Source organism: Rhinoraja longicauda, chromosome 23, assembly GCF_053455715.1.
Source record: "Rhinoraja longicauda isolate Sanriku21f chromosome 23, sRhiLon1.1, whole genome shotgun sequence".
Classification (NCBI taxonomy): domain Eukaryota; kingdom Metazoa; phylum Chordata; class Chondrichthyes; order Rajiformes; family Arhynchobatidae; genus Rhinoraja; species Rhinoraja longicauda.
In genome coordinates this window covers 6,053,204-6,073,380 of record NC_135975.1, presented here as the reverse complement: position 1 = coordinate 6,073,380, position 20,177 = coordinate 6,053,204, and the positions used below count along the sequence as shown (strand labels likewise).

The 20,177-nt window shown below is 39.3% G+C and overlaps 1 protein-coding gene across 2 annotated transcripts in view; it reads right to left on the bottom strand.

Annotated features, from left to right (window-relative positions):
* Positions 1–6,250: 6,250 nt before the first annotated feature.
* mkln1 (muskelin 1, intracellular mediator containing kelch motifs) overlaps positions 6,251–20,177 on the bottom strand; it is a 104,345-nt gene continuing 90,418 nt past the window's right edge. For both annotated transcript variants that reach the window (XM_078419525.1, XM_078419526.1), the window contains exons 16-18: positions 19,605–19,707; positions 16,954–17,008; positions 6,251–15,622 (exon numbers count right to left, since the gene is read on the bottom strand). In XM_078419525.1, coding sequence (XP_078275651.1) covers positions 15,501–15,622; positions 16,954–17,008; positions 19,605–19,707 — 280 coding nt within the window. In that variant the 3' untranslated portion in view covers positions 6,251–15,500. The remainder of the gene's footprint in view (positions 15,623–16,953; positions 17,009–19,604; positions 19,708–20,177) is intronic.

The window sequence follows — 20,177 nt, the reverse complement described above, 5'->3', positions numbered from 1 at the left end:
TGGTATCTGGCACTGTAAGGCAGCAGATAGACACAAAAAGCCGGATTAACTCAGGCAGCATCTCTGGAGATGGAATGGGTGACGTTTCGGACCTTGTTCACACTAGTCTGAAGTCTCTAGTGTGCAGTCTGAGGTAGGGTCTTGACCCAAAACGTCAACCGGTCCTTCTCTCCACAGATGCAGCTTGCCGCGCCGAGTTACTCCAGCTTTTCTGTGTCTATCTTCGATTTAAATCAGCATCTGCAGTTCCTTCCTCCACACTGTAAGGCAGCAACTCGACCACTGCGCCGCCGTGCCTTTATGCATAGACTGGATCAATAACTGCAACATATTTTGCAGAAGATACATAGTACAACTACTGCACACTGTTGAGGGGAACGAATGGTTTTGGTCAATAGGATGCAATCAAAATTATTTGCATTTATCCAGGAAATTCCCCAGAATAGTTGGTACTGAATTCATCCATGCAAGTAGAGCATTCATCACGGTATTAAATGTGATTTGTAAATGGTAGAAACAGCTTGGGCTCTCAGGAAGAAAGCCACAGCCACACGATGTCTAACCAGGGTATTAATGGGACTGGTTCAGTTGAGCTACACATCAATGGTAATTGCCCAGGGTAGATGGCGATGGCTGTGATTTGTGAAAGTAATAACATTGGATGTGAAGCAGCTACTTCTAAAGCACTGGACTTCAGGATTGCAGCTGAGATGCTGCCTGATCCCACAACCTTTGCAGCATTTCTTGATATCACGCAATGTGGCTAAAGACATGGCACTCAGAGAGGGCAAGGTGGTTCATCTATTTGGCACTTCTGACTAAATATAGTCAGAAATGCTTCAGGCCTTTTCTTTGAAAGCGCATTTTTTTAATGCTGGGTCCCACCATCATTGAGGGGACATTCTTAGAACTGCGGCTCCTCGTTGTTAAACCAAGTGCCCCCATTTACAAGTAGATGCGGCAGGACCCAGAGAGCTTGGAAGTGGTCCATTCTTAGTGAAGATAGACACAAAATGCCGGAGTAACTCTGGAGAGATGGAGTGGGTGACGTTTCGGGTCGCGAATCTTGATAGCGAGTTCACTCTGCAATGTCCGGTGCTCTCCCCTAACTCCCAAAATGTAAGTGGAAGGAAAATATCATCTTTTGTACAACAGTTGTACAGTGGCGCAGCGGTAGAGCTGCTGCCTTACAGCGCCAGAGACAGCGCCAGAGATGCAGGTTCGATCCTGACTTGGGTGCTATGTGTACGACGTTTGTGCGTTCTTCCTGTGACCAGGGCCGTCTTAACGCGTGGGCCTGATGGGCACTTGCCCGGGGGCCCACGAACATAGGGGCCCCATGCTGATCTGTGTATGTTAAGTGACTTGCAATAAATAAATACTACTTTAAAAATGTAGGTTCAATAAGTGCTTTTTTCGCAACATTTTCGGTCCCTAAGTGCTTCTCACAGCGATCTGTAAGTGCTTTTCGCAACAATGTAGCACCCTAAGTCCATCGCTAAGTGCTTTTCGGTAAGTGCTTTTTGCCGGCACGACAGGGGGGGGGCTGGTAGGGAAAGGGGGGTGGGGAGAGTAACGGTAGGGGCCCCAGTACACTGCTTTGCCCGGGGGCCCATAATGCTGTAAAAACGGCCCTGCCTGTGACCGCGTGGGTTTTTTCCGGGTGCTCCGGTTTCCTGCGACACTCCAAAGACGTGCAGGTTTGTAGGTTAATTGGCTTGGTATAAATCGTAAATTGTCCCTCTATGTGTGTAGAATAGCATTAGTGTACGGGGTTGGTGTGTACTCGATGGGCCGAAGGGGCCTGCTTCTGCGCTGCATCTTTTAAAGTCCCAAGTTCCACATTCCCGAACTATGATTCTATCTTTCAAGCTTATCTTTTTTTTCTGAATGAGTTAATACAAATTATTGCTACCATGAGGTGCCTAAGGCAGGCTGTTTGGGCCAATCATCTGCAAAATAGTTCCCACCTTCTCAACCTTCTTAATGATGAATGCATTTACGGGAAAATGAGATGAACATGAGGGAGGAGAGGATCAAGGGTGAGGAAGTACATGGGAAGATAAGCACTGGAACATAAGCACTGCCTGGTTTCAAAAGCTGCACATTAAATAGAGTTATACAGGACCGCCCTGGGTGGGGAGGGGCGGGGGAATAACAAGGGTGGACCCGGCTCAGGAAGCCTTAACTTTGTCAGCACCGTTTACATAGAACATAGAAAATAAGTGCAGTAGGCCATTCGGCCCTTCGAGCCTGCACCGCCATTCAATATGATCATGGCTGATCATCCAACTCAGTATCCTGTACCTACCTTCTTTCCATACCCCCTGATCCCTTTAGCCACAAGGGCCACATCTAACTCCCTCTTAAATATAGCCAATGAACTGGCCTCAACTACCTTCTGTGGCAGAGAATTCCACAGATTCATAGATTCACCACTCTCTGTTTCTCATCTCAGTCCTAAAAGACTTCCCCCTTATCCTTAAACTGTGACCCCCTTGTTCTGGACTTCCCCAACATCGGGAACAATCTTCCTGCATCTAGCCTGCCCAACCCCTTAAGAATTTTGTAAGTTTCTATAAGATCCATGGTGACCTTTACATGGTGACTATTTGCATACCATGGGTATACAAGCAAAGAATTTCACTGTGACTTCACATGTGCCAATAAAGCATTCATTCATTCAGGTGCAGCAGCTCACCCATTATCTACTGCAGTTATCCGCACAATCCGCTGGCCTTACCTTCAGTGTTCTCATAATGAGGTGTTCCTTTGAACGATGGAGGTATCCAGGCCACACACCAAGAGCACGAGGTAGAAAATGGCAGCAGGGGTCCAGGTTAACGTCAACACTCCAAAATCAACACCGCAGTATTTGAATGATCCATTCATTGACTGGATGCTTCAACTTATTGTCGTCCCTAGAGCACACAACATCCACATTGAAGAGGGTGATGGTGGGTGTTTATCAGACGAGTGATGTGCCTCAAGGATTGGTGCTGGCCCCATCGCTGGTGTAGTTTAGATCAACAATATGGATGACAAGAATGCACAATGCATGATTAGTTAAGTTTGCAGATGACACCAACGTGAGTAGTATCGTAGACAGTGCAAGAAGGTTATCATCAAAATGTCAATAGGAACGACGTTTATTTTTGGCTGGGGAGGTTGCTGGTTTGAAATTAAAATTGAGGATTTTTTTTTAATTAAAGATTTTTGCAGAAATGTGAGGAAAACAAATCTGATTATTTCAAAAATTCTCAATTAATTTTTTTAATAGATTTATCTCAAGATATTTTCTATCTGGGAAATTTCAGCACAGCAAACTTCAATGGTGAACACAATTTACTAAAACTCTTTCCCCCATCATTCTAAATGTACTATGGACTATCTTTCTACATCTCCTGCCGCAAAGTATCTGGCCAGAATTACGAGGTTAGCAAGACTGAAAGAGGAAGTCGAGGATGCTGGTGCTATCTCTGGATTGTTCTTCAGTTATTGTTTGCTGGCTTTACCTTGCACTAAACGTTATTCCCTTATCATGTATCTATACATTGTAAAAGGATCGATTGTAATCATGTATTGTCTTTCTGCTGACTGGTCAGCACGCAACAAAGGCTTTTCACTGTTCTTCGGTACACGTGACAATAGACTAACATGAGAAAGGAGGATGATACTGATAGGTATGTAACCTTTGGTGATCTTTCAAAAAAACCTAAAAACTCACTTGTGCCACCAATAATTTTTTTTTAAATTGTTCATATTATCAGTTTTGGGCATTTTCTTGACTATGTAAGAATATCTCATTCTTTTGGAAAAGGCAACCAAAAAGGTGGACAAGGGCAAGGCTGTAGATGGTGTTTATACGGACTTCAAGACCTTTGATAAGGCTCTGCATTGTCGGCTGTTCTGAAGGTTAGATTGCATGAGATCCAAGGAGAACTAGTTAACTGGACATAGAATTAGCTACATGGAAGGAAATATGGAAGGTGGTGGGTGTTTTTCGGACCAGAGGACTGTGACAAGTGGATTGCTGCTCGGCCCATTGCTGTTTGCAGCTTATATGAATGCTTTGGTGAGAATGTATAACACATGATTAGTACGTTTGCAGATGACACAAAAGTAAGAGGTATCGCAGATAACGAAGATGGATATCAACTTTTACAGCAGGATCTTGATCAATTGAGCCAGTGGACTGAGCGGTGGCAAATGGAGTTTAATGCAGGTATGTGCGAGGTGTTGCATTTTGGGAAGTCAAATCAGGGCAGAACATTCACAGTGAATGGTCAGGCCCTGGGAGTAATGTTGTGAAGCTGAGAGATCAAAGAGTTCAGTACATAGCTCCCTGAAAGTGGTGGCATAGGGGGATAGGGTGATCAAGATGCTTTTAGTACATTGGCCTTCATCAGTCAGGGTTTAAAAATAGAAGTTGGGATGTTAGGTTACAGTTTTACAAATGTTGGCGAGGCCCCATTTGGAGCTCTGTGTTCAATTTTGGTCATTCTGCTACAGAAAGAATGTCATTCAGCTGGAAACTGCAGCGAAGATTTATGGGGAGATTGTCAGGGCTAGAGGGATGGCACAAAAGATGGAGGATGATCAGGCTAGGACTTTATTCCTCGGAACAGAAGAGGCTGAAGGGTCATAAGATCAAAAGGGATAGTAGAATGGTGGAGTAGACATTCAGCCCATCAGGTCAAACCACCATTCAATCATGGCTGATCTATCTCTCAGTCCTAACACCATTCTCCTGCCTTCTCCCCATAATCTCTGACACCTGTACTAATCAAGAGAGCAACCCATTGAGTTTTATGTAGTGAGTTACAAAATATGGTGCACTGAGAAGGCAAACATAACAAAAAGATACATAAATGAACTGAAATCAGGACAGTATCATCAGGAAAACTAACTGTGGAGACCATTAATTTGATTCATTACCATTCATTTCAACACTCTCCAAAACTAAGCACATTCTTGAATCATCCATTAGGGCGGCACGGTAGCGCAGCGGTAGAGTTGCTGCTTTACAGCGAATGCAGCGCCGGAGACACAGGTTCGATCCTGACTACGGGTGCTGCACTGTAAGGAGTTTGTACGTTCTCCCCGTGACCTGCGTGGGTTTTCTCCGAGATCTTCGGTTTCCTCCCACACTCCAAAGACGTACAAGTATGTAGGTTAATTGGCTGGGTAAATGTAAAAATTGTCCCTAGTGGGTGTAGGATAGTGTTAATGTACGGGGATCACTGGGCGGCACGGACTTGGAGGGCCGAAAAGGCCTGTTTCCGGCTGTAGATATATGATATGATATGATATGAAAAGGGTATTCTCTGCATGACGTATATGGTTACACAAATGATGAGCCATGGAATGTGCCCACTCGCATTATTATTCTGTGCAAGTTTTTCTCGATCATGGCAATTTTGAAGAGTTACTTATTTTATCGCGTGTTCAAAACCATGTAATGGGCTTGTGTTACAAAGCATTCCCGGCTACGTCTCCATGTTAAAGTCCCTAACTTCCCCCCCAAAACCAATGCTTGCTCTTGATGAATGCTATGTACAAAGCCAATTTAACTAGAAGGTATGCTTGGTCTCAAATCTTTAAAAATCCACTCGAGCTGAAAAATGAGAAATACTACTCACTCTTTGAAATGTTAATTCCCAATCCAATCACCTCAGAAAGTGCTATTAATAAAATATGGAAAAGCACTAGAAATTTTATGTCAGTGTTGAAAGAATTATATTGGGCAGATCAAATTATTCCACAATAAACATTTTACAAAACGTTTTGCTTCAATGTACATAATTCGAGCCAAGCAATTTAGTATTGCTTTGTGTCTATCGGCACTGTGTCTATCTTCGGTATAAACCAACATCTGCTGTTCCTTCCTACACAAGCAATTTAGTATGTTTACAATACATTGGCTACCTATTTTCTGGTTTTGGAAGCATGGAGGAAGAATCCCATATATTCTCCAGTTAGAGACTTTAAAAAAAGTTAACTGTTATTAGGCCAGGGCATGCTAACATTGATGTGTGTTCTGTTCATTACAAACGGACTGAATGGGCAGCAGTTGTTAGCAGGCATCAACATTAAATGGGGTGTAGTGAAAAACCCAAGCTCTATAACCCAAGCAAACAGACATGAAATAATTAAAAGCCTCAAAGTCATAATAAGTCGATGATTTCCCCCGTTCTCAACTTTCACTATAATCACGCCAACAAGCTCCAAAATTAAAAAAAATGCTTTTTAGGACTTTATTTTATTAAGAAACTGAACAAAATACAGTCTTTTTTTCCATATGTACAGTACATACAACATAATTCTACAATTGAATTTGTTCACCAGGTCTACATAGTTATTCACAACAAGGTAGTGCATAAATTTTATATATTTCAGAAAATAAGGGTTGGTAGCTTCATACTTTCAAAAATTATGGAAAAATGAGAGAGAAAACAAAACAAAATTTGAGTCAAATCACAGGATAGATTTGCTCAATTGAGCCTTATAGCAAACTCGCAGGTTGGCTGCAACATCACATTCAGATAGAGGACACTGACGAGACACCAACGGACAGAAGTCCATTGCCAGGACGCATATTCATAAAACAGCCCCAATGCATAAATGAGCCTCTGTACGTGATGTACTGCAAGAATATATTTATGAATACAGGCCCCTGTGGACCAAACAGGATGACAGGCACACACATGAACAACTGAAGCACCAAAATGGGTTCAATGCCTAAATATTACGAATTGAAAGTCTCCTCAAAAATACACGCACTTCAAAGTCCTTTGGCCAATACTTCCCAATTATAGTCTTCTAGTTGATCAAACCATGATTAGTTACAAGATAGCAAGAGACGGACTAGTAAGGGCTGAGATCCGTCTTGTTTAACGAATTTCAAAACAGAAACATTGCCCAAATTTTAGTCACCTATGTTGACTGTATGCCAAGTTGGATCAAGGCAGCAAAATGATGGAAACTCATCTGAAGAGATTAGGGTCGGACAGTGGAGGTCTATATTGCACTAAAAACCTCTGGACAAGTATAGCAGTCTCATGAAGCTACCACAACATTAACACCATACAGGTAGAACAGGATAATTTAAAACTGAACAACAGCCTGCATGAAATGACGAGAAATATTAAATTATTTTTCCCGAGTAGCAATTGGTGTTCATATATATATATATTTAAATCACTCGGGTACTGTCTTGACATGAGTAGACTTTGTAGAAAATGCATTATTAAAATCAAATTTGAAAACAAAAGTTGAGGTTACAAGAGGCAATTAAATACATATTAAAGCGCATCTAAGCAATGATCTTGGGTACATCAATATCCACAATCGCAATATTTACTGTGCTAGTCACAGAAATTAAATACATTTAAATCTGGTACACATGGGGGTCTTTGTCATGGGGAGTGGGGATGGGGTGGGTGAAGAAAAAGGGAAGGAAATTCTTATAACAATAATTAATGGGTTGCAATGAAGATCAATTGAACAAACCAAAGCAAGCGCATTCATTTAATTGCTTCTATCACAGTATTCTGCAAAATGGAAATGCTGCTCACCCATTTTTAATTCTTTGGGAAAGCAAAATCTTAAATAAAGGCAGCCATCTTAGACCTGGTGGTTGTGGCCAGAAATGTTATATTAATCGTCGTTTCAAAATCATTTATGTTCAACTTCATGTAAAATATTGAATGAGATTATCCAGTCCTATTTTATCAAAGATAACAAAAAGAAGTGAAAGTATTAACCTGGCACGAATTTATTTTGTAATTTGATACAAAAGCTGAGACACAATAGAAAAAGATGTGGATCAATGCTGATGGAAAGTGTAGATTATTTATCAAGTCTGAGCAAGGGCAAGGTTCCAGGAAACACATTTGGCTGAGCAGGGAAAGACATCAGGCAGTACATCACCCCCATCTCAAAGAAAATGACTGGTGAACTGCTTGATCAGATCCTAGCTGCCAAATCATCTGCAAAATCTTGCTATATCAAACAATAGCACATGCGTCCTGTGGAGTACAAAATTGAACAATACCCACTCTCTCAGCCAGAATACAGGAGGGCAATTTGATGCTGTTTGGACTTACCATCTCATCGCAATTGCGTGTATCTGCCAGGACCATTTTAAGATATTTGCCTTCTTAAAAATTAAGTCATTTTTGTCAATTGGGCAATTAGAGGAGAGATGTCAAATTTTTTAGGTGTAATATTCATGATTTTTTCCCCTCTGTTAATGATACACATTTGACTACAGGTGAAGTCCAAAGCAACTTCAAAAGGAAGAATTGGCTGATGTCTCATTGGAATGTCTTTGGAGCAGACTTTGTTATCAAAACATCTAGTAAAGCATTTTGTCCTTATTTCTATTTCCAATCCCCAGCATCTAGAGTTTATTTTCCACAATCTACATGCCTGGTTCATTTCTGCCCTGAGCTTTATTTCTGTGTGAAAGTGGGAACAATTAAACAATTAAACAAACGCTCTTTGGGATTTCATTCTCGGGTCAACGTAAAAGGCAAGAACATTTGCGATAAAACAATGGAACATTTAGTATCACTGGTCTGAAACGCTAAATTAATATTTTGCCTTTTAATATTGTGTCAAACAGATGTGCTTGAGACACAAGCACCATTTTGCACACATCCAAGTCTGGTATTGCCAGAATTCAAAGAAGAAAAAAAACTCTATTCCAATATTTGTTATTTTCACTTCAGCAATGACACCAATGCTCATTTTCTTTCTATCTATTAACAAGATTTGCCGATTTAGAGCATTTTTATTTATTGCCAATCAAGTGATTAATAATACCAATGTGACAACTTCAACAATCAGCTCTCCATTTCCAGTCCAGGAGGTGTAAAACTACTATGCCACTAACAATTAGTTATTTGAAACAGCAACAAACATTACAAGACATATTTAGAAATACAAAGACTTATTTTGGCTTCCAGTGTGCTCAATTCACCAATAATGCCCGATAAACACACTTCTATAACCTTGCAAAAGAATGAGAAATATTTTGCATGGGTAATTTCTGGAATTTTGACTACTGGCACAAATTATATGATGCCATACACTCCACACCGCAATTAATTACTTTTTTAAAATATTGAACACATTTCCTGCCACCTCAGTAAATGAGGTCAATTTTGAGGTTCTTTTATTAATTGATGTCTTGTCCCACAATATCAGGGAATTTCTTTTTAAAAGGAACCAGGAAATGGAAACATCAGTAACGTACTGAAAATGTGCAGCACTGTAATTTTCTTATGAAAATGGTGCCTTGAACTTTGTAAACAATGCTTTATGTTTTAGGAATTTTAAGACTCGATAGGACACATGTGATCATCATTACGTTTCCAAGGATTCTTCCAAATCAGCAGAACACCCGGAAATCAATTAATACCCCTTGATTATTTTCATTTTTACAGGCTCACAAAAATGAGCCTCTAGGAGATTAAAAAAGATAGTCCAATTTGCTCAATTGTTTTCCATTTTGAAATTGGCAACAGCATTTTGTTTTTAAGGGTTCTTCAACCAACTGTTGGGAACTTGAATTCAAGACCTCCAATTTCTTTTCACCAAAGCATTATTTCAGTCTTGATTTTGCTTTAGTTTTCTTGCTTCTCATCCATCCCAATTCAGGTTCTCGACATTTTTTAATGCAAAGCACCCATTCAAACCTGGTTTATTCAAACATATTGTAGAAATGGACTTTAAACAAAAGGCAAGGCAGGGCAGGGGCCCACCATAGAAAAAAAAATCTACAAGATATCCACTGAAGCATATAGCTAATACTTATTCTCTATCACCTTATTTAGCTTTAGTCCATTATAAACTTGGGGAATTCACCTCTCAAATTCATTCAACTATTTCATTGGATTGCAGTTGCTCTGACACTTCAACTTGGAATTCTAAACAGATAACCAGGCTATTTCTCCTTAGATCTCCCTTACACAAATTTCACGATTTGTACAGTGAAGATATCAGAGTTGACAATGGACAGGTAATATGGTCAAGCCTGCCAATCATTATTTTACAACCATAGTAGGTTTGACTGTTAAATTTATTTGTTGTCTTCTAAAACCACACTGCTAGAGCTACAGCAAGCTATTTTAGTTTCACACCACTATCATTTCAGCTAATCAGATTTTAAAAAATAGCACTACTTTTCCCGTTGAGTGAATGAAAAGTGGGCTTAAGAGTTTTTGGAAAAAGGTTAAAATTTTCAAGGAAGTAACAGTAATTCTGCATTCGATCTGGGTCAAAGAATCGTTCCACATAATACAGTTAATAATTCCCTCAAGGTTTCATGGAAACTAGAGACTTAGAATGCATTAAAATAAAATGTAATGGATTGCCTCGCTTAAATGCTGGTTGACTGTTCAAGAAAGAAAAATATCTGCATATTATCTTTGCAGCCCTCCAAAAATGCTTTGCAATTAATTATCTACCTTTTTTGAAAAAGCAACAACGACACAACAGCTAATTTGCAAACTGCAAAGCCACAGGCTTTTAGACAATAAATAAGCGCTTAACACATTTTAGGTGATGGTGACAAGGGTGGGTGTTGGGGACTGGGTCGGGAGGGCAAAGAGGAAATAATGGCCATGATACTACATTCCTAACCAGGTCACTCATAATATATCCAGAAGTCACACAAATGCAACAGCACAAATACCACTAGTGTCCTCTCAGATCGAACAAAATAAATGTATACATCAAAATAAATGTATACATCAAAATAAATGTATACAATCTACTCAACTAGATTTTAATGTGCGAATTTCACGTAACAATTTAATAGTCTCGAAAGTTAAAAGCAGAAGCTGATTTATCCAACCTTAGTAATCCCCTGTTTGTTCATATCCTCCAGTCCATTAAATTTAAATTTTAGGTTTAGTACAGTGCCTGTGATATTTATAATTAGATGTCTTATCGTACCAAACTCTGTCACCTGGGAGTTAACAAAATCCTATATTGAGTTTTGAAGCATTGCACCTCATGAGCCTGAAGTGCAACTGATTTCCTGCCGATACAATGGTTGGTCTTGTGAATGTTGTCTTTGATAAGAGGAACACAATAACTTAAGTTGCATTCCTACCCACAAAACCAAACCAATAGTGCTCACAACCAGTTGCAAGCTGAGCTAGCCCAAGTAATTACATCTGAAAAAACTGACCAAGTTATGTCTTTCTTCCAATTACAAAGTAATTTATAAGCCTGAATGAATCATCCACACTTCTTTTACACTTAAAGGTTTTCTCATTTTATTTCAGCTAGTTAATTAAAACATCAACTAAGTGAAAAATTGGTTGATTCAGTAAGTGGTATTCCTGAGATATAAAAATAGCTCAAGTTGCCAGCTTTAAATGCAGTCTGGCTAAAAAGGAGTGAACTACGTACATTAAATACTGCCCTGTAACCCTTTGGGTCACCAAACCAGAATGCAGAACAGTAATAGACACGCAATGCATGCTGTATTAACCATCTGCAGTTTCCATAAAGTTACTACACTGAAGCTCTGAGCCATTTGTGACAGATAATGTTTAGTCTCATGAACCTTACAATAGGCAGAAATTCACAAAATGTCAAAATAAAGGAAATCAGAATAATAAAAATAATAATTTTGGATGCTTAATACAAAATAGCAAGAATGAGCAGCTGAATGCTTCAGTTTCAACGTTGATATTTAAAATCAACATTTATCTTTTCAGATTTAAAGTTTGCACGTTCGTAGCATTTGTTTTCATTGAAACTTAAGTTCAGCGGGTACAATGCATGGCCCATGTGCACAAAATGTGCAGGAAAGAACTGCAGATGCTGGTTTAAAATCGGGACAGGCAGTATCTCTGAAGTCTGAAGGGTCTCGACCTGAAACGTCACCCATTCCTTCTCTCGAGATGTTGCCTGTCCCGCTGAGTTACTCCAGCATTTTTGTGCCCATGTGCACAACCTACCACTCCATTTTCACTGTGAAACAATTTGAGACAACTCTAATTTCCAACTTTTGTTCTGAGCAGGCCAAGGGGCTATCATACAAAATATTTAAATTCTTTGGTTAACGCCAGTGATTTTGGTTCTGATCATTAAGGCTTTATGAGATTTGCATTCCCACTCATGTCTCCCAATTTTCTAAATATAAAATGAGACTGTTTAACAATTGGATTCGCCAATAATTATGATGGGGTTTGAGAAAATACACATTTTGAGTTTCAAGACACTTCCATAAATCTAGTGGTAAAATAGTGTAGTCAGAAGAGTTAAATCAAGAGTACAATTCTTAAACATGTTCTCACTACCACCCCCTCCACCTCCAAGTTGTAGATGTATGTTTAATATGGTGCAGCACTCAAAAAGGTTATGTCATCAGAACTGTCAACAATACTTTGCAATTCAGCTTCGTAGTCACCAGTGTGATTATTAGTGCTTTAAACAGGATCAACTGGATAGAGTGAATGTTTCTTCCGAAAAGACTAAAAAAAGCTGGAGTAACTCAGCGGGACAGGCAGCATCTCCGGAGAGAACGAATGGGTGATGTTTCGGGTCGAGACCCTTCTTCAGACTCTTCCTGTCCCTATGTCTATCAATATATTTATAAGTGTTCTAATTATTATTAGCCTCTAGAAAAGGGCATGAAGGTTAGATTAATCCGTTCAAAGCAGAAGTACAAGAGAATATGTTTTCGTTAAAATGAGTTGTTCCGTTGCAAGAATTCTTAATACCAATAAAGAAGTTGCAAGGTTGAACGTTATACATGTTTTCTTAATATCAGTCCCACCAGAAGAATGGGAATGCTTGAATTGTAAATACTTTACTGAATACCTGATAGGCAAAGAATTGCAATGACTGGTATAGCAAATAGCCTTGTTTTACAAGCTGGGAGAAAGCAGTGTGCAAGCAATAAGCGTGCCTACGGATTTTGTCTTACAACCTATAATGTACTATCTTAATAGCAATGGAACATTTTCTTTTTATTCTACTTCCAACAGCCTTAAAATCACAATCTTGCCCTGAATCTCTCTATGGCTGAGATTGACGAATTAAAATGAAACAACTTTATTCTCTGCAGGGATACTTCCAAGTGAATCGCCCATCAGCCGCATTGCCAACAAAATTATGACTTGCTAATGGTCTTCTAATGGATAGGGGGAATTCAGAATTTTTACAATGGTGCAATATGTCGGAGAGAAATCATCATTCAGCTTGTTTATCTCTAAAATATTTCCTACGGGTGGGTATATTGGCGCATTTGAGGGAAAAATAAATGTGGGAACAACCTTTTGTATAAAAAGAGTGAAAGATTTTTTTTCATTCTTTTAAATATAAACAATGAAAATATAAATGTGAAACAACCTTTCACATGAGGAGAATGAAGTGTTTCAACACACAAGCAGCATTGAGACAGTAATGCCTGAGGTAAAGTAGCTTGATCAAATGGGTATTTGTAAGAGAAGAAAACCTTTGAGATCGCCACTGCCAATTTGCAATGACCTCCCTTCACCTTTGCGCTAGAGAAGTTTCAATGTACGTGAAGCTAAAATGTACGTGAAATTGAAATGTAAAAGGGCAATATATTAATAATATACATATTGTACAAAGGTGAAAATTTCAGTAACTCGCCTTTGTGTGGAAATGGGAACCATGTCAAGGTATTTTAATTCTTAATAAGCTTCTATTTTTTTTACATCTTCAGGAATCTTATCACATAGTTGCTACAACAGAATTGATGAAAGATTTTTGTTGCACTAAGGTAAGTTTCTGAAATGTTCACCTTTGTACAATACCTATGGACATTTTTAACATATTGGCCTTTTTCATTTCAATTTTCACGTACATTTTAGCTTCACGGACATTCTCACGAATGGTTATTGAAAAGGCGATGGGCTGTCATTGCAAATTGGCAGTGGCAATCTCAAAATAGTTTTAAATATTTACCAGTGGCTGGATTTTTAAAAAAATGCACAACATACTTCAAGCCATTAGTATCACATATTTCACAAACCGATGTTATTAAGAAATGACCAAACTTTACCCAATATGCCTGAGGCTACGAAGAAAGACTTCGAGAAAGAACACAGGGAGCAAGAAATCACTGAACAAATAGAATTAGATATTAACATTAATTAAATGAGCTAAACCAGAGCCTCTGCAGTGTGAAGGTACCAATCTTAAGAATCCAGACGAATTAACAATCATCAACACAAAGCAGGTGTATTTTTCCCTCTGGTACATCTATAATTCAACATGACTTTGTGGATGTTTTGAAGGGAGAGCATCCATGACACATTCTCTTTCAATTTAGTAAAAATGAATGGCATGGATTCTGAACCATATTGGGGAAATGTACTCTGTCACCGAATTTCTGTAGCAAAGCGTTTTTCTTCTATAACTACTTTTTTGTAAAATGGGCATACCTCTGACCCCAGAGGCAAAGTGATCACTGCCACACATATTTCAGCAGCCGACACCATAAGAGTTTTTTTTAAAAATCAGTCTTTGCATTAAAGCCCTTCCTTAAAAGCAACACTGGCTCACCGCTCCTTCCAAATAAATCGCTGGAAACTGAAGACTGTGCATCATAATCTGTGCTTGCTGCAAAAGAAGTGAAAATCGAACGACTTTATTTTTGTTAGCATTGTTGAGCAATAATATCTTGACACGAAGAAAAGACTAGACTGGATCTTTCACACCTTTAATCCAGCCAGTTCAACTGATGCTATCTGGAAAGCTGAATCAAAAGCTGGGAAACAGGGAGGATAAAGTTAGTTCCACTATAAATGTGACTGGAACTTTGAAGTGCAAACAAAAAAGTGAACAGTAGAATGGAATTATTCTGAAGTCAAAACACATCCAAATGGCAGCAATTATTGTCTGCCTGCTGAGAACTCCAGAGTCAGCAGCCCCACAGGGAACATGATGCACAGCACTCACATTTATTCAATGTAAAAAAATAGCTACAACTTTTTGAAGCAGTTATTAATATTGCTTTAAAGGTCAAAGAGAACGAGAACAGCAGACGTTAAAACAACACCTGAATTTGATGGGCCAGTTGGATTGATAAATCGACAATGAAATTGGACAGAAATACGACTGATGAAAGTCAGTTGAGATCACTGCAGTATTATTCCAGGAAGCAGCCCAGACATTAAGAATTCCAACTGTGTGTTTATATCGACGGTCACATGGCAGGAATTAATATTTAATCTCAAAATAGTTTTAAATATTTACCAATGCAGCGAAGGGCTGAACACGTGTGGGAAGCAAACCCATTTTCACAAAGCCAGCATCAGTTCCAACCCAGTTTTTAGAAGGTGGCATGGGATCACCACCAAAATTGGATACTCAAATCAAAACTAGAAAGAAGGCGGCGTATTACATGAACCACCTTTGCCAACCAAAATCATAATCCAATCTAGCAAAGTATAAAAGATGTGATCGACTTTCTCTTCGGCCAGAATCCAGCAAATGCTATCCAGCTACAGTGTGATGAGATCAACCAGATTGCCTTTTGGAGGTGTCATGCTGTCAGGAAAGAAGTTTACCAGTGTATCAAACAACAGAGTCCTCTGGGCATAATTCTGATCAACATCTGAAAAACCTGTTGGGATATATATAAAAGAATGAATTCATGAGCAACAACAGCGATTTCATTTCGTGAAATTTCAAGATCAAGAGATGGTTAGTTCCACAACAGCAACTAAACATAGCTCTAAACGGAAGTACAAGAATAATCAAGTTCAAAGCTGGGCATCGTTTAAATGGGGTGGCACAGATAAAGGCAAAATATTGACTTGCTCTTAATAGTTTTTTTAATGGTTATTGCTGCATTCTGCATTAATTTCTGACTCCAACCAAAGGACATGCCCCAAACGAGAAATTACATGTTCTAAAACTTGCAGGAGCAGTATCATAAACCAATTTAAATTAAATTAAAATTTTACGCCTGCAATAAACCCCAGTGAAATCACATTCAGCTGAAACTCATGAAATTGTTAATTAGCTGAATGGAAGCAAATCCTTTACCCTTTCAATAAAAAGTATAAATCAGAAGTCAACAGCACTGCAAAATATGTACTTCGAAAGATTTTCATCTTTCAATTAAATTCCTGCTGGTTCCAAAGCCTGGGGATGAGACCGAGTGCTACAGTCCAATGTTGCAGTAAAAATGTCTTATGATGATCAGATTTGATCTCATCTTTTGTCAATGTCAATGAAAAGAAATCAATTGAACATTTTTCTTTTGGTTTCTCATTCCACGGGTGTTGCCAGATTTGCCAGAGTACAGTTTGCAATTTTGGATTTGATTGACTAATGGGACAATCCTATGTAAGAACTCCTGGTGTCGCTTCAATGAGCCTGCGCCATGAAGCAGAACAATCCCGATTCTGCCACATCTCAACTTGAGTTACGATCCAGTCGAGAGAGCAATTACAACGTTCTTTGGGAATGTTATGCGTTCATCTAAAATTTTGCAAACATCAACTGAAAATCAAAAATAGGAAATTGGATCAAGCTTGCAATAAGTTTAACCAGCCCAGTTGTAAAGGTGACGTAAGAACGCAAAGTGCTGGAGTAACTCGGCGGATCAGGCAGCATCTCTGGAGGGCATAGACCAGCGACGTTTCACATCTCAATCAATATGCCTCAGGTTCAATGAAGGGTTTTCACCTAAAGTGTCACCTGTTACTCTTTCCACAGATGGAGCCAGCTTTAAGTGTTTCCTGCACTGTTTTTTTCCCAGGTTTCTGCAGCTTTTGATTTTCATTTACATTAGCGAGCATCCGCCAAATTAACTTATGCTCTTCATTAACATATTAACAAATGCTCTTCAATATGACATACTAACAAATTACCTGATCTCCCATGCACCCAAATTATAAAAAGTTTCCCATGCAAAACAGACAATGAAAATGTTTTCAGAAAACTTACCCAACGGGATAAAATCTGAACCAGATCGGAAGAGTGCTTGAGCCAATAACTGAAACTTAGGAATAAAGTAACAAATTAACTACAAATAAATACGGGCAATGGAAATAGTTATTGTTAAAATATTCAATAGCAAGCTCATAATAAATAGAACATTTTAGGCCATCAAATCCACCTCCCTGTCAATGCACAATCTCAGCTGCTTAAAAAAAGATTAGAAACCTTTTAAAGATAACACGTGATGAAAATGGTAATATGAAGTCTACATCAATATAAAATCATAGCAGCAAAGTCAGCACAATGGGGAGTAAGTTCCCTGTGTGAGAAATACTTAAGGAAGAGGTGCTCAGTGATGGATGGATAATTCGGGAATATCAGACCTGATGATTATCAGAATTACAGCATCACAATCAGGAATGTTTAGGAGAACTGAATGAAGAGCTGTTCATCCAACACCCTCTGCCCATCTCACCCAAATTAAAGGCTCGACAATAGGGGTTCACCACAAAACAAAACAGCACAGGGAAATGTAACAGCGTTAGGCAATTCATTCGAAAACTTGTCCAACAATCTAAATTCAGCTGTAAACAACTTATGAAATCCAAAGCCTGTCTCTTCTTCATGTTGTAAACAAAAAACTTTTTTTTCCATGGTTACATACACCTTTTAAATTTGCCACATCCTCCAGGGAGGGACAGAGACCCAGTTTAAAAACCAAGACTGATGACATTAGTTATCCAGACGAAACATCAAATTAATTCTTACTGTAAAGGTATTCTCTCAATAAGATAGCAATCTAATATCGTCAAGATGTTTCATGAAAAACAACATAGTTCCTGCTGTGTTTCATGCAACTGAAAGGCCACGGAACTACAATGGGACAAGTGGACAGTCATTAATAATTTGCCAACAGAAGCCAACATGTCCACACAAAACTCTCCGACTGACTGAACCCCACATACTCATCTGATACTCCAAATATAAAAAAATATTGAAGCAGTAAACTGGTCAGCTATTAACTTAAGTTAACTATTGCGTTGAAAAATAGGGCACACCGACCAATTTAGGTCATTTCCTCTCTCTCTCTCTCCACCCCCCCCCCCCCCCCCCCCCCCCACCAATGTCTTCAACAAGAGAATTACATTGCCCCATCAGCACAGAGCACAGAGCAATATATCGAAGCTGCTTACCTACTAATACAGACCTTCAACAAAAACAGCAAAGCAGCAAAACAATATGAATGGATAAACAAACAAAAATTATGGAAACTTGTTAAAAATACATGTCGTGTGTCAAGTAGCCAAAGTCAGCCCAAGACAACATGTGATTGGAACTTCAACAGATTCAACCTGTAAGAATAGCAAGGAACTAAACACGAATGCAAGAAACAAGTAGAGATGCCATAACATCCCTTTGAAACGACAGGATCATTCATCAAGATCACGGTTGACTTTTTAACTTTGTCATTTTCTAGTAATATCCTTCTGTTCTTAGATTCCCTTCAGGTCCTGAAGGGCATTAATCTTTATCTTGATCTTATCTTATGATTTTTTATCTTAAATGAATAAAATGCCAGAGCTCTCACAGCTCTGAGACAGAGAATTCCTCAGATGCACACTCACGAGTGAAGAAATCTCTTCTTGTCTCAGTCCTAAACAGCCCATTCCTTATTCCCAACCTGTGCTCGCAGCTCCGATGAAACATGCTCCTTTCATCTGGCCGGTCAAGCCCGATCAGATTTGTTTTTAAGTTTCTAATGGGATTTATTCTCTTGTAAACTCAAGGGAATTCAGTTTTAAGTCTGATCACACACTCCCACCGTCCCTAGACCTCGTTTAGTAAACCTGTACAATTGCAAAAAGACTTCCTTCATCTAGAGTGAAATCCTCTCATAATAAAGATTAACATACCACGTGCATGCTTCCTTCAAGGTGTAACAGCACTTAGTACCCTTTGAACACCTATGTACCAAGTCCACCATCACTCAACAATACTCTGCATCTCTGTTATGTGCTGCAGAATAGATGGAGTTTGTAACATCTCCCTGTGACTCTGTAGGTTTTCTCTGGGTGCTCCGTTTTCCTCCCACACTCTGAAGATGTAGAAGTTTGTAGGCGAATTGGCTTTGTTAAAAATGGTAAATTGTCCCTGGTGTGTCGGATAGTGCTAGTATACAGGATGATCGCTGGTCTTGCAAACTTAGTGGGCCGAAGGCCTTTTTCCAGGGCCTGTATCTCTAAACTAAACTACTGTCTTTGGATGTTGCGTGTCACTGCTAACTTCCTTATCGAAACAAGTTTAATTACCTCATGTAACTGGGGTATATTCCGAGTCCCTTATCCACATGATCAATCTTCTCGAGTACCTAGGCAGTTAAGTTGGGGTTGAACATGTAGCCTTTCTTCCTGGTCAAGAGGCTGAAGTCAAACATAATGGCTTCAGTCGCTTTACATTATCTGAAGTTGGAATCCATACCCCAAAACAGGTTTGAAATTCAATTGTAGTATAACTTGCTTCAAATGTGCTGTGTACATGCAGTGTTTTTGGGATGAAAGTGCAACTAACTGCTGCCTCTAATCCAAATGTGATCATTTAATGATGCAAGCAGCAGCAACTGAACGATCAGAGGGCAAGTAGAAAGTGCATGGACCTACCTCTTTAGTTTCTTCTGGATCTGAATGATCCACAGTCATGTACAAATCATTCTGTAAGTATTTTAAAGCAGTTAAAGGATCTGCTCGAGCTTTCTCCTCAAATCTACAAAAAAATTGGAAGTGTGTCAAATAACAAGGCAATCACAAGGGGGCAAGTCAGATCTCATTCATGAAACAATTATTTAAAGCCGAGGGATCAAATTCATTTGTGGGAACAAAGTGTAGTTTGGAAGCTTGTTACTTCTTTTGGAGTAGAATGGGAGAGGGTCAGGGAAGAACAATAAACCTGGTTCACTAGTGCCCCTTGTGGCCACTGCAAAGTTGTAGAGTCAGGATTCCATATGCATTCAATATGACTGAAGAAGGGTCCTGACCCAAAATGTCACCTATCCATTTTCACCAGCAATGCTGTTCCCTCCCCCTTCCCAGATCTCCCACCGTCTTCCTGTCTCCACCTATATCCTTCCTTTGTCCCGCCCCCCGACATCAGTTTGAAGAAGGGTCTCGACCCAAAACGTCACCCATTCCTTCTCTCCTGAGATGCTGCCTGACCTGCTGAGTTACTCCAGCATT